This window comes from Phyllostomus discolor, chromosome 6 (genome assembly GCF_004126475.2).
Source record: "Phyllostomus discolor isolate MPI-MPIP mPhyDis1 chromosome 6, mPhyDis1.pri.v3, whole genome shotgun sequence".
Classification (NCBI taxonomy): domain Eukaryota; kingdom Metazoa; phylum Chordata; class Mammalia; order Chiroptera; family Phyllostomidae; genus Phyllostomus; species Phyllostomus discolor.
Genome location: NC_040908.2, coordinates 89,789,476 through 89,804,873, shown reverse-complemented (window position 1 = coordinate 89,804,873; position 15,398 = coordinate 89,789,476). Strand labels below are relative to the sequence as shown.

At 39.1% G+C, this 15,398-nt stretch overlaps 1 protein-coding gene across 1 annotated transcript in view; it reads left to right on the top strand.

Moving 5' to 3' along the window:
* ATM (ATM serine/threonine kinase) overlaps positions 1–8,187 on the top strand; it is a 163,905-nt gene extending 155,718 nt beyond the window's left edge. Inside the window, 3 exon segments of the mRNA XM_028514270.2 lie at positions 3,593–3,656; positions 7,630–7,766; positions 7,873–8,187. Of these exon segments, the coding sequence (XP_028370071.1) occupies positions 3,593–3,656; positions 7,630–7,766; positions 7,873–8,056 (385 nt within the window). The 3' untranslated portion in view covers positions 8,057–8,187.
* The last annotated feature ends 7,211 nt before the right edge of the window (positions 8,188–15,398 follow it).

The following is a 15,398-nucleotide window of genomic DNA, read 5'->3' as shown; positions in this document are numbered from 1 at the left end:
GAACAGTGCAGCTCACAACTCCTCTCCAGCACACTTTCCAACAGACTCTCCTGTCAGACTAGAAGTATCTCCCACTGAGGCAACCCCTGCCTTATCCTACGGTCAGCTCTGAGTCTCAGTTTTAGCCTTAAGTCAGCCCTGCCCCTCAGCTACCTCCTGGAGGTTTTTCTGAGTTGGCCCTCACAGTCCGCCTTACCAGTCTGGTTGTTTTGGTTGATTTTTTCTTTAATTCCTTAGTTGTTGGAGTTCCATGAAGTTTGATTTTCTGGCACTTTTGGTGGTTTATTAATTTTAGATTGGTTGTTATCCTCCTTTTGGTTGTGCAAGGAAGTGAAGGGTTTCTACCTATACCTCCATCTTGGCCAGAACTCTATTTTTTTCTTCAATTTTAAATGCTAGCCATGCTGGGTAAAGTAATGTCGGTTGTAGGTTCTTGCTTTTCATCACTTTGCATATTTCATGCCCATCCCTTCTTTCCTGAAATGTTTTTGTTGAGAAATCAGCCCACAGTTTTATTGGAGCTCTCTTGTAGGTAATTAAGTGCTTTTCTCTTGCTGCTTTCAAGATTCTCTCTTTGTTTTTAACTTTTGCTATTTTAATTTGATGCATCTTGATGTGGGCTTTTGAGTTTGTCTTGTTTGGAACTCTGTGCTTTCTGGACTTGTGTCATTTTTCTTCAACAGGTTAGGAAAGTTTTTGGTCATGATTTCTTCAAACAGGTTCTTCATTCCTTGTTCTCTCTTCTCTTTCTGGTATCCCTGTGATGCTGATATCATTACACTTCATGATCTCCCAAAGTCCCTTTCACTATCTTCATTCTTTGTAATTCTTTTTTCTTTTTGCTGCTTGATTGGATATTTTTATCTGCCTTGTCTTTCAAATCTCTGGCTTGATCCTTTGCTTCAATCCATTTTACTTTTGATTCCTTCTAGTATATTCTTGATGTTAGGTATGGTATTCTTCATTTCCTACTAGTTCTTTTTCATGGTTTCTATATTATTTGCATAGTGTTGTAATTCTCACTAATTAAGTTCCTTAGCATCCTTATAACCATTACTTTGAACTTTATATCTGATAAATTGCTTGCCTCCATCTCATTTAGCTCATTTTCTGAAGATCCCTTCTGTTCTTTCATTTGAAGCCTGTTTGTCTCCCCATTTTGGTTGCCTTCTTTGTGTTTATTTCTATGTATTAGCTAGGTCTGCTACTACTTTGTTTCTTTGTGAGGTGGCCTTATATAGTGGGTGTTTTGTGGGACCCAATAGTGCAGTCTCCTTGATCTCCTGAGCTGGGTGTTTGAGAAATCTCCGTTGTGTGCATTATGTGGGCTCTCCTGTTCTAATTGCACCTTAATTGCTACTGGCCCATTTGTGCATGAGATTGACCCTCACTCAGGCTGTCTGTGATCTCAACCCTCACCATGGTATGCAAGCTGCTGTGCAGGTGCTTGAGTAGAATTTGAATGAATTCTGTTCATTATTTAAAACATAATGATTTTAAAACCAATATCTTACTGTTTACATGAGGCAATTTAGAACTTTCTGCCAGTCTCTCTACTCTTGGTCTCAGTGGGCCCTGGGCATAGCTCTAGGGTGAAAAGCTGTAGTTGACTGGCATTCTGCTCAAAGGTGTTGGGAGCCAGCAAAACTTGTCTGCCTGAGCTCGGCTGCATGCGCATCTCCTATGTGCTTTGTCCCTTTTCATTGGGGCTCTCCCGGCCTCCTGTCTATGACTCCCCCTCCCCCTTTTCATGGTCTGTCCTCTTACCAGTTCCATGTACTAAATATCAACTGTCAGGACATTGGTGCCAGGCACCATGCCTGCTGCCCACAGGCTGATACTAGGGATGGAAGGGTCAAGGAACAATGAAGAAGCAGGAGAAACTGCAAAAAGAGCCAGGGCAGTCCTGGATGGTGTAGCTCAGTGGGTTGAGTGTGGGCTTTTCACACTTTGATTCCTGATAGGGGCACACACCTGGATTGTGGGCCAGGTCCCCGGTGGGGGCCACATGAGAGGTAACCACACATTGATGTTTCTCTCCCTCTCAGACTCTCTCCCTTCTATTCTTTCTAAAAAAATAAATAAAAATAAAATCTTAAAAAAAAACAGGGCAGATTAGGGTCACAGCGTGGAATGGTGAGAGAGAACCAAAGAAGAAAGGATGCATCTACTCTGAAAGTGCCCACTGTTATTAATTTTTTTTAATTCTCATCCAACGACATTTTTTCATTGCTTTTAAAGATAGAGAAAGGGAGAGCGAGAAACATGAATGCAAGAGACACATTGGTTGCTTTCCTCTGGTACACACCCAGAGTAGGGATCAGGTGTACCCAAATCAGGGATCATATACATCCAGACTGGGGACCAAACCTGCAGCCTAGGTATGTGCCCTGACCAGAAATCAAACCCGCAGCCTTTTGGTTACAGTGCTATGCTGCAACTAACTGAGTGACACCAACCCAGGGCTATTTTTAACTCTTTGAGGCACTTCTGTGCTATTTTCAATATTGGCTGCACAATATACAGTCCCCCCAACAGTGTGTGAGAATTCCCTATTCTTGACACCTTTGCCAACACTTTTATTGACTTTTTGATAATAAGCCATTCTAACAGATATGAAGTGATATGTCATTGTGGTTTTGATTTGCCTTTTTCTTATGATTAGTGATGTTTAGCATCTTTTCATATGTTTGTTCACCATCTGTACAGGGTGGGGCAAAATTAGGTTTAGTAGTGAGTATAGTAAACACAGAGTTTATTCTTATATTATTATTTAATAATTATTCTATTTTCCAGTGAGGCAAAAGTAAGTTTACAAGACATTTTATTCTTGTATTATTAGTATTTAATTAATGAATTTTTTTCTATACCCAATGACTGTAAACCTACTTTTGTCCCATCCTGCATTTCCTCTTTGTTTGGAAAAATGTCTATTCTGATCCTCTGCCTATTTTTAATTAGTTTGTTTTCTGATGTTGGGATTTTTTATATTAAATTCTTATCAGATACATCATTAGTATACTGTCTTTCCATCTTGTTGATGGTTTTCTTCACTGTGCCAATTAGTTTGAAAATTCTTTTGTTAATGTTATCTAGAGATACGTATCCAAAAAGAATATATTGAAAGATCCATATCAAAGAGTTTACTGCCTGTGTTTTATTCTAGAAGTTCTATGGTTTCCAGGTTTTACATTTTAAGTCTTTAATCCATTTTGAGTTTATTTTTGTGTACAGTATAAGAAAGTTGTCCAGTTTTATTTATTTTGCTTATATCTGTCCAGTTTTCCCAATATCATTTATTGAAGAAGCTGTCTTTTGTCCATTGCCTTTTTTGCTGTGGATAAAGCGACCATATAAGTGTGGGTTTATTTCTGGGTTCTCTATTCTTTCCATTGGGTATATATTTGTACTCATTTTAGAAATATCTACTGAAAACCCACTCTGCCACGTACTATGCTTTTAAGATACCTATTTGGGAATTATTAACAAAAGTAGTCTCAGTATAATTCACATGGAGAGGGAGGGGGGAGGATGACTAGATATATATTGAAAACATTGGTGTGTAACCAAACCCATATTTATGATGTTGTAGATGCTGTGAGAAAACCATGGAGCTTATGAGAAACTCTCAGGAAACCCTGTTAACCATTGTAGAGGTAAAGTATATTATAAGGAAATCTTTATTCCTCTCCCTAATACATGGTTTCTTGTCGGCATGTCACTGATTTGAGGGTCAATGCTTCTTTTTAATGTAGTGTGATGATGTTGGGCAGCAGGAGGGGCGGGGGTTGCACACATCTCTAGTGAGTTAGAATGCCTCCAGTTGCCTCAAGTTTCTTACAGTGGTACAGCATAGGTAACCTCTAGTCTTTAACACATAAGTCAGCACTTCTTCATCTTAGATATCTTGTTTGGTATTCATGGTTTTCAGAGCAGATTCCATTGTGAGATTAACAGAAACCAAGGTATCTCCTTTTCCTCTGCCAGATTCAGAAGCATTTAGCCAGACACATGGAGATCAAAGTCAGCACTGTTGGTGGAGGGATGTGGCTGGGGAGTGAGGGCCAGACTGGCTTGCTGCTGGGGCTCCCTCAGGGCCTCTCTGGGGTCCTAGCCATGGGACAGCCACCGAGTGGTGGTGTGGGCCTGCAGAGCCCCACACTCCATCAGGCCCATGTCCTCACATCAAACAGGGCAGAAAGGGAAGAAAGTCAAGCACATTTCCCTGCTTATGACCTTGGCTCAACCCAGCAAGAACTGTGTCCTAAGGCTGCCACTGACCACTGTGGTAAAGGGTACGTGCAGCAAGAAGTGAGGAGTCTTCCTCCTCAGGGAAACTCGGGAGGTGTAGAGTATAGGTGTGCCTCACTTACATTCTTTAGCTTCTTGTTCCTTCAACCTGGTGGTACTGGACCTGGTGGGACTTTAGTGTGTCACCTGTACTGCCTTTACAAAATACTAATGTTGATCAAATTCAAACCAAACTTCTGGGTCTGAGGCAGGAACATAATGTTTTTTAAAGTGCTCCTACTATGCAGCCAGGGTTGAGAATCACTGTCTTCAATTCACTGGCATTAACCACTAAGCCTCTGATCAGATAACAAGGGTAGGGCTGTATGCTGTGTAGAGTGAAATTAACAGTCTGTTTGGGTGGTCCTGTGTCCACCCTTATGAACCAAAGGCATCTTTATAGATCTTTGGAGTATTGGTGGCAATACAGATTTTTGCTACAAAGTGGGTGTTGAAATGAATCCCAATAGTATGTTGACAATTTAAATACACGGCTGTGCTGTTCCCAAGACTGAATGAAAATGTGTTCCCTTTTCTTTTTTTCATTTCAAATTGTGTCCCTACATGTCATATATTACAGTTTGCTTTTGGTTCTATAGTCAGAGTAAATGATAACCCAGATGCCTGCATGATACAGAAATTAAATTTTAAAATTATCTTGCCTTTTTTGTGTTTAAGACAAAAAGCCCAAACTTTTCACATTTATTTAAGATACATGGAAGTTTAACATTTTCTCCAGTGTTTACTCTGCTCAGTGTCAGAGTAAGGATTTGTTGTGCCGGGGTAGATTTGGGCTTCCTTCAGGAGCTGTGTGCTGAGTGAACACTTGCTGGGAGAGGGCCGTGTCTTCAAAGGCTCAGACTTTTATCAGTAAAATGCCAGATTCCTTGCAAGCCTCATTCTTTATTGGGAGGATATCAAGTGAGAGAAGTAACAGTGGCCAGATCACTGAGGGGTTCCTACACGGCTGTAAGGACTTTATTTAGGTTTCACTGAATGAGATGGAAACCACTGGAGGGTTTTGAGCCTGAGAAGTGACTTGCGTCTATCTCCACCTGTAATATCTGTGTGACTGAAGATCACCCTCTCATGCTTTTGTGTTTGACACTGATGTACCGACTCTTGCTCTGTGAAACTGCTCAAATTTCCCGACATGATTTGAGGTGGTTGTCCCAGTCTTCAGAGCAGTTTGCCAGTTGAAGACTGTGCATTGTCAGCTGTAAGGGGGTGTTTCTCAGTGGCAGCATGGATCCCACCCCTCCGGAATACCATTCCTGGCCCCTCTCTTGTACTCTTTGCTTTTCCTCCCTTAGGTTTCACTGAGCCACAGTCATTGTTTCTGGTGTAATATCAATGAAAACATCTCCTCGCTTCCCAAATTCCTCTTTAAGAGCACTTTGACTCGGGTGCATTTGCCTTCCCTCTCAGCATATTTGCCTCTCCTTGCCTTTGTGATTTTTTTTTTTATAACAGACGATTCTGTCCTCCAAGATTTTAATCAAGTCTACTGAGGAAATCCCTTCCTTTAACTCAGTGGTTCTTAGCCATGGGGAGTTTTGTTCCCTGGAGAATAGTGGCAATGCCTGAAGACATTTTTGATTACCATAATGGGTCAGGGGGGTGATGAGGATACTCTCAACATTCAGCTTGTTTTGGCCAGGGAGGCCGTTAAACATCCTGTACTCAGGACAGCCCTCAAATGATGAAGGATCCAGCCCCAAAATGTCCACAGTGCCAAGATTGAGAAACCCCGCTCTAGCTTAATCAGTCTACATTCCTGTGTTTTCCATCAACCAGTTCCGTTCTGATAGTGACTAAAGTATATTTTTTAATATACTTTTTGATTCCAGAAATTGCAAATATGATTCTTAATGTAAGTTCTTGGGTTTGAAATAATTGTGTTGTTTCTCTACTTCAACCTAAAAAGACTTTATAGTGTCTTTTTAATTAAGGCCTTCATTCCTTTTCATTCATTGATTAATAAAATATAACTCACTTTTGGAGTGAAATTGGTTTGTATCTCTGAAATCTAAAGCTATGTCAGTGCCCAGCTTGAAGGAACCCTGAACTTAACAGACAAACCACTTATATTCAGTCAGTCTCTCCTCAGTTTAATGGCCCTGGAGGACACAGCATAAACAGATGACCAGATTTTGCTACTGCTGATCTGGTACATTAAACATGTAATGCTAAAGGCATATTATAGTCTCAGCTTGAAGACCTGCTGAGAAACACAGTAAAGGCATCAATAAAAAGGTGCTCTAACTTTATAATGCTGGGTAATCCTGCACCATCACTTGTCCCTAGAATTGAGTCTTCACTTACTATTATGACTTGTATGGTAAGCACTTGCTATGGCTTATAAAAAATTTTTTTATATGCTTACGAACACCAAAGGCAGTTAGCTGTTCTGAATTGCCAGGTCAGAAATCCCTTGTGACTTCACTTAAAATCTATGACCTAAAGCCACTTGCTCTGGCCATGACAATTATTTTGATATTCAAATTCTACTCCATGTATATCTCTCTTTTTTTTTTTTCTTGAAAATTTTATTTATTTATTTTTAGGGAGGGAGAGAGAGAGGGAGAGAAACATCAGTATGTGGCTGCCTCTTGCATGCCCCCTACTGGGGATCTGGCCTGCAACCTAGGCATGTGCCCTATGTTGGTAATCGAACCAGCGACCCTTTGGTTCACAGGCCAGCACTCAATCCACTGAGCCACAGCAGCCAGGACTCCATTTGCATCTTAAGATGACAACCACAGCACTAGGCCTTGGGTTTTGAGGAGCTTTCAATAAGTTATACCTTTTTTCCTCCAGTCAGAGTTAGAACTAATTGAGAGAAAAAGAAATAGCCTTAGAAAAAGGATAGAGATCAAAATGTCATGTTATTACTGATAAAACTTTTGGAGAACATGGCTTAGGAGTGAGGTCCAAGCAGGCTTGCTAGTGCTATCAAACTCATAGCCCAACCTATCCCCCTGAGTGAGAATTGGGCCTGCAAATAAATGCCCTTACCCAGACCAAGGAGAGAGAAGAAAGAAAGTGACTAATGCATATTTCTTTTTAATAGTTTTACCCCTAAGAAAACATGGGCCAAAGGATATCACTGCCTCCAACCATGGCAAGAGAATGAATTCAGAATGGGATAGGAAGCCCAGAGCATTGTGTTGGTGTAATTTCTTCCATAAGGAAACAAGAAGCCTGTGCAATAAGTTTTCTCCTTCCCCCAGTCAACTACCATATTATTGGTCTCAGTTATTTTTATAATACTGGTTCTACTGTTTAAGTACATCATCAAAATACACATTGTTCTTCTAACACGTATGTTCTATCTAGGTCCTCCTGTATGATCCACTCTTTGACTGGACTATGAACCCTTTGAAAGCTTTGTATTTACAGCAGAGGCTGGAAGATGAAACTGAGCTCCACTCCACTCAGAATGCAGATGACCAGGAATGTAAACGAAATTTCAGGTAACAGTATTTTAGGAAGGATTTACTGTCCTTTTTCGGATTTTTTCTATTCCCAAGGCTCTTTGAATTGTTCCACCTCATTAATACTTTTGTGTTCTGTCATTAGTGAAATGGACCAGAGTTTCAACAAAGTAGCTGAACGTGTCTTGATGAGACTACAAGAGAAACTCAAAGGAGTGGAGGAAGGAACTGTGCTCAGTGTGGGTGGACAAGTGAATTTGCTCCTGCAACAGGCCATGGACCCCAAAAACCTCAGCCGACTTTTCCCAGGATGGAAAGCTTGGGTGTAATACCCAAGGAAAGCATGTGAATCACCCTTGAATTCAACCTTCAGAAATTATATGTTGGCCTTCATTTTTAGCCCACCCACACACTTTGAATGTATGGTATTAATATTTAACTAAGTGAACTTGTGTTTTTAGAAAACGTTTAATACTCACTTCAGTCACCTAAAGATACTTTGAGAATCTCAAGAAACATCTCTTCTTACATGCTTTAGAAATAATTGTCATTCATGACCCACTTTTGGGCTAAACATCTATTTTCTTTCTTCTCGAGTACCTACTGTATCATTTTCAGTAGAATGATACGTTTTCTACTCAATGTTTTCGCTGAGAACAGAGCAGCAGACGTGCAGGGGCATCACTGACAGCTGGTCCTGGGATGAGTGAGAATAAATGCACTGCTAATTTTGAGGTCACTTTTGATTAAAATTTGTTTCCCAGATTTTGTATATGAATGAAAATTATTGATATTAACATATAAAAGGAAGAAAAATCCCTTCAAAATAGTAACCATCTATATTAGTGTAAAACTACTTTAAAAATAGACAATGTTAAAAACAACTTAGCATTTAAGAAATGTGCTTGAACCCTGGCTGGCGTAGCTCAGTGGATTGAGCACGGGCTGCGAACCAAAGTGTCGCAGGTTCAATTCCCAGTCTGGGCACATGCCGGGGTTGCAGGCCATGGCCCCCAGCAACCACACATTGATGTTTCTCTCTCTCTCTCTCTTTCTCCCTCCCTTCCCTCTCTAAAAATAAATAAAAATAAAATCTTTAAAAAAAAAGATGCAAACCATTTAAAAAAAAAAGAAATGTGCTTGGATTCTCAGTAGCAAGGTCATCCAATGTTACAGAATAAAAAAGTTGTTATGGAGAACAAATTTCAAAGACTTGGTTAATATGATTACTATTTTAAAAAATGTATATTGGACCTACTCATTCTATTCTCTTTATCTTTTAAGCCCTCTTGTGTTTTTATTACTTTCTGTGATGTCAACTGTCTTCTAGTTCATGAATTATCTTGTCAGCTGTTTGTATAAATCTTCTTTTAAGATTATTCATTGGGTTTTTTCTTTCCAGAATTTCTTTTAATTTCTAGCTCTGTAGTCTTTAGGTCTACCTCCTGTTTCATGATGTCTAATTTTTTTAACTTTTCAGTTCCTTTTATGTCAATAATCACTTTAAATATCCCTATTTTATAGTCCCTCTAATAGCTAAGAGCTCTATTAAATAAAATTCCTGTTGATTGTTATGTGTTGATTCTTATATTTAATAGACTTTATCCAGATATATTTTTTTTAATTTTGAAAGCTTATTTTCAGCAAGTCTTTCTCTGTAGGAATCCTGAGTGAACTTTATTAAGAATAATTCCTTTCAGATAAGTTTTGTGTCTCCTTTTGTCATATTCACAGGGCTATTACTTATGGAGGACCGTTATTATTTTAATTGCTTGGCTTCTGAAGTACTGAGAAGACCCCCAGGCCAAGACACACACTTTTCCTCATCATCTTCCTGTGCTGGTGAATGTTTTCTTGACTCCCCTTTCACTGAAGGCTCATCCTCTTAGTGTCCCAACTTTATGGTGGGCTTCAGGGAAAGGTCATTTAATTCCTGCCCACTGCCTTTTGCAAGTTCAAGGTTTTATCAGTCCCCTCGTAGATGTTAAAGCTGAAACCCATAGGTTAATGATAGGATTGGCAAATTGTACCAGGATAGCTAGAATGTCAGCTCACAATTTACCTCTCTACTTTTTAGTTCCCTTCATTTTCAGCCCTCAGGAGTTCCCCTTTCTTCTAAATTCTATACATTTAAGATAGTATTTTACATATTAACCAGTATTTCTGTGTTTTGTTGGAGAGGAAGAGTTTAGGTATCAAGTTTGCTGTATAGCTAGAAATGGAACACTTTTCTGTCCCCATACTGTCATCAGATAAACCAATAAAACAGTTCTTAAAGGCAAATTGACCTATACCTTGTCTATTGATGAGTATAATTCCTCCTCCACCCTTAGGAAAATGTTCAGCTCTGCTGCAAAGATGAAGAAATGGGTTATTGAGAGACTTCCAGTCAAGATAGAGGCATAAGTAGGCATGGCTCACCTCCTTGCACAACCACAACAAAAATTACAACTAAAATATAAAACAACTATCACTCAGGATCATCAGAAAATGGAGCTGTATGGAAGTCTGACCACCAAGGAATTGAAGTCATTCATCCAGATGGGTAAGAGGGCTGGAGACGTGGAAAGGTCAGAGAGACAGGATGGGTGGTCCTGTGGTTCCAGACCCACGTGCAGAGGCTAAATATTGGGAGGGATACATCAGGAATGAGGGATCCCAGCCCCACACCAGACCACCCAGCTCAGGGTTCCAGTGCCAGGAAAACGAGTCCACATAACTTCTGCCTGTAAAACCAGTGGGGGTTGGGGTGATGGAAGAAACTTCAGGATTCTCAGGTAACTCTTTTTTAAGGGGCTACAGTGGACTTAGGACTAATGCAGACCCATACCCTCTAAGCTCTAGTATTGAGGAAGCAGCTGGAAAAGCAGAGATTGTACAGGGAGAAATTGTAGTGCCTGGCATCAGGGCAAGTGTCAGGAAACAGTTTCCTTGCAGACAAAAAAGTCCAGGCAGCGGCATTGTTCCCCTTCTGAGCCTTCCCACACACGAGACAAATATGGCTCAAATGAAAGAACAACAAAACCCAAGAAAAAGAACTGAACAATACAGAGATAAGCAACCTATCAGATGCAGAGTTCAAAACACTGGTTATCGGCATACTCAAAGAACTCATTGGGTACTGAAACAGAATAAAAAAGACCCAGCAGAAAAAAGGTTGAATTAAGTGAAATAGAAATCTACAGGGAACTAACAGTGGAGTGGATAAAGGCAAGAATCAAAGCAACAATTTGGAACATAAGGAAGAAAAAAGCAATCGGAACAGCAAGAAGAAAAAAGATTTCAAAAGAACATGGATAGAATAAGGATCCTCTGGGACATCTCCAAACATACCAACCTGGAATCGGTGCCAAAAGTAAAGGAGGAAGAGCAAGAAATTGAAAGCTTATTTGAAAAAATAATGAAAGAAAACTTCCCTAATTTGGTGAAGGAAACAGACATACAAGTCTAGGAAGAAGAGTCCCAAACATGTTGGACCCAAAGAGGACCACACCAAGACACATAATAATTGAAATGTCAAAGGTTAAAGAGAGAATCTTAAAAGCAGCAAGAGAAATGCGGACAGTTGCCTACAAAGGAGTTCCCATTATACTGTCATCTGATTTCTCAAAAGAAACTTTGCAAGCTAGAAGGGACTGGCAAGAAGTATTTGATGAAAAGCAAGGACTTACAACCTAAATTACTCTATCCAGCAAAGCTGTTATTTAGAATTGAAGAGCAGATAAAATGCTTCCCTGACAAAATAAAACTAAAGAAGTTCATCCTCACCAAATCATTATTATATGAAATGCTAAAGGGAATTATATACAAAAAAGAAGATCAAAACCGTGAACGTTAAAATGGCAACAGATTTACAATTGTCAACAACTGACTAAAAAGTAAACTAAGCAAACAACCAGAAGAACAGAATCATAGATAAAGAGATCACATGGAGGGTTATCAGCTGGAAGGGGGAAGAACGGGGTAAAAAGTGCAGGGATTAAGAAATCCGAATTGGTAGGTATTGTTCTTAACATCCCCGTTCAGGAAATGGAGTACTCAAAGAACTTAAATGCATGACCCATGGACATGAGCTAAGGGGTCAGGATTGCTGTAGAGAATGGGGGTACCAGGTAGAGGGAAGGAAAGGGGGAACAACTGTAACACATTTTTAAAAAGAACTGGTGGTTAAACTTCCCTCTTAATTTGTTTGGGTAACCAGTTTATGTAAACAGTTTATTTCTGAAGTGTTAGCTTTTCTGTCTTGCCAATGCAAGCACTTGCTCAAATCTGAGCTTGCCACCTTCGTCTCCCTCCTAAAATAATCTCTAGAACTTTGTGGACCATAAATTTCTTGGTTTGATTTCTGGAGAAGTGTTCTTAAAATTTTCCATTTCTTTTTTTTAATATGTTTTACTGATTATGCTATTACAGTTGTCCCATCCCCCCCCTTCAATCCCCTCCATCCTGCACACCCTCTCCTACCCACATTCCCTTCTTTAGTTCATGTCCATGTGTCATAAGTTCTTTAGCTTCTGCATTTCCCATACTATTGCCCTCCTCCTGTCTATTTTCAAATGATAAACTTGGTGTATCTTCTTACAGGCTGCCTTTATTAGTAATAAAATATTGATATATATAAAACCTTAGTAAATCAAGGGAATGTAAAAAACTTAAAATGTTTTTATTTAAGAAAGCCTTGAAATCTTCATAGTTGAATAAAAAATGATCGGTTAGATGATAGTGTAAGTAAATATATTTGTAACCAATTCTTACTAGTTGATATATCCAAAGAGCTTTCAATAACATGAACCCACTCTTCAACCTTGAATGGTGTGCAGTAAAGTTCCTGCCCTATTCAAATATTTTTTTGTTAGAAAAGCACTGATTCTTTATTAAAGGATATTTTAATTTTTTATTGTTCAAGTATAGTTTTCTGCCTTTTTCCCCCAGCCTTCCCCTGTTTCCATGCCCCCCCCTTGTTGTTGTCCACATGTACTTTATAGTTGTTGCTAGAAACCCTTCACCCCTTTCCCCCATTATTCCCTCACCTCTCGCCTTTGGACACTGTAACCTGTTCTTGATTTCAATGACTTTGGTTATATTTTGCTTGCTTGTTCATTTTGTTGACTAGGTTCCTGTTAAAGGTGAGATTATATGGTATTTGTCCCTCACCACCTGTCTTACTTCACTTAGCAAAATGCTCTCCAGTTCCATCCATGCTGTCACAAAGGGTAGGAACTCCTTTCTCTTTCTGCTGCGTAGTATTCCATTGTGTAAATGTACCATAGTTTTTTGATCCATTCATTTACTGATGGGCACTTAGGTTGCTTCCAGCACTTTGCTGTTGTAAATTGTGCTGCTATGAACACTGGGGTGCATAGGTTCTTTTGTATTGGTGTTTCAGGGTTCTTAGGATATAATCCCAGCAGTGGAATTGCTGGGTCCAAAGGCAGTTCCATTTTTTTTTTTTTTTTTTTTTGAGGAAACTCCTTACTGTTTTCCATAGTGGTTGCACCAGTCTGCATTCCCACCAACAAAGCACTAGGGTTCCCTTTTCTCTACAACCTCTCCAACACTTGTTGTTTATTGCTTTGTTTATGATGGCCATTCTTACTGGTGTGAAGTGGTATCTCATTGTGGTTTTAATTTGCATCTCTCTGATGGCTAGTGATGCTGAGCATCTTTTCATATGTCTCTAGACCTTCTGTATGTCCTCCTTAGAGAAGTGTCTGTTCAGATCTTTTGCCCATTTTTTAATTGGGTGGTTTGTCTTCCTGGAGTGGAGTCATGTGTGTTCTTTATATATTTCAAAGATCAAACTCTTGTCCAAGGTATCATTGGCAAATATGTTTCCCATACAGTTGGTTCTCTTTTCATTTTAATGCTGTTTTCTGTAGCCATGTGGAAGCTTTTTATTTTGATGAGATCTCATTTGTTTATTCTTTCCTTTATGTCCCTTGCTGTAGGGCACATAACAGTGAAAATACTGCTGCATGGAATATCTGATATTTTCCTGCCTATATTCTTCTCTAGGACTTTAATGGTGTCATGACTTATATTTAAATCTTTTATCCACCTTGAATTTATTTTTTATGTATGGTGTAAGTTGGTGCTTGAGTTACATTATTTTGTATGTGGCTGTCCAGCTCTCCCAACACCATTTGTTGAACAGGCTATTTTTGCTTCATTTTATGCTGCTGCCCGCTTTGTCAAATATTAATTGACCATAGAGACTTAGGTTTATTTCTGGGCTCTTTGTTCTGTTCCAATAATCCATGTGTCTGTTTTTATGCCAGTACCAGGCTGCTTTGATTACAGTGGCCTTGTAATAGAGTTTGGTATCAGGTACTGTGATCCTTCCTACTTTGCTCTTTCTCAAAATTGATGCAGCTATTTGGGGTCATTTATGGTTCCATTTAAATATTTGAAGTGTTTGTTCTATATCTGTGAAATATGCCATTGGTACTTTAATAGAGATTGCATTGAATCTATAAATTGCTCTGGGTAGTATGGACATTTTGATGTTAATTCTTCCAATCCATGAGCATGGTATGTGTTTCCATTTATTTGTGTCCTCTTTAATTTCTTTCTCCAGTGTTGTGTAGTTTTCTGAGTACAGGTCTTTTACCTCTTTGGTTAGGTTTATTCCTAGGTATGGTATTTTTCTTTTTGCTATATGAAATGGGATTTTTTCCCCAATTTCTGCTTCTGATGTTTCATTGTTGGTATACAAAATGCCTTTGATTTCTGAATATTGACTTTGTATTCCACTGTTTTGCCAAATTCATTTACTAGGTTGAGCAGTTTTTTGGTTGAGTCTATAGGATTTTCTATGTACACTATCATGTTATCTGCAAACAATGACAGTTTTGTTTCTTCTTTTGCAGTTCGGATGCCTTTTATTTTGTTTTCTTGTCTGATTACTGTGGCTAGGACTTCAAATACTATGTTGAATAGAAGTGGTAAAAGTGGTCAAACTTGTCTTGTTCCTGATCGTACTGGGAAGGTTTTCAGTTTTTCCCCATTGAGTATGATGTTGGTTGTAGGTCTCTCATGTATGCCCTTTATTATGTTGAGGAATGCTCCCTCTATTCCCACTTTGCTAAGTGTTTTTTATCATAAATGGGTGCTGTGCCTTATGAAATGTTTTTTCCGCATCTGTTGATATGATCGTGTGAGTTTTGTGTTTGCTTTTGTTTATATGATTTATTACATTTACTGATTTGCGAATATGGTACCATCCTTGCATCTTTGGGATGATTCCCACTTGGCCATGTGTATGATCTTTTTAACATATTGCTGGATTTGGTTTGCCAGTATTTTGTGGAGGATTTTAGCATCTATGTTCATCGGTGATATTGACCTGAAGTTTCTTTCTTTGTTGTGTCTTTATCTGGTTTTGGGATTAGAATGATGCTGGCTTCATCAAAAGAGTTTCGGAGTCTTCCATCATTTTGGATTTTTTTGAATAGTCTGTGAAGGATGGGGGTTAGCTCTTTCTTAAATGCTTTGTAGAATTCTCCTGTGAAACCATCTGGCCCCGGGCTTTTGTGTATCAGGAATTTTTTGATTATTGCTTCAATTTTGTCTCCTGTTATTGGTCTGTTCAGGCTTTCTGCTCCCTCTTCATTGAGTTTTGGAAGATTATATTTTTCTAGAAATTTGTCCATTTCACCTAGGTTTTTAATT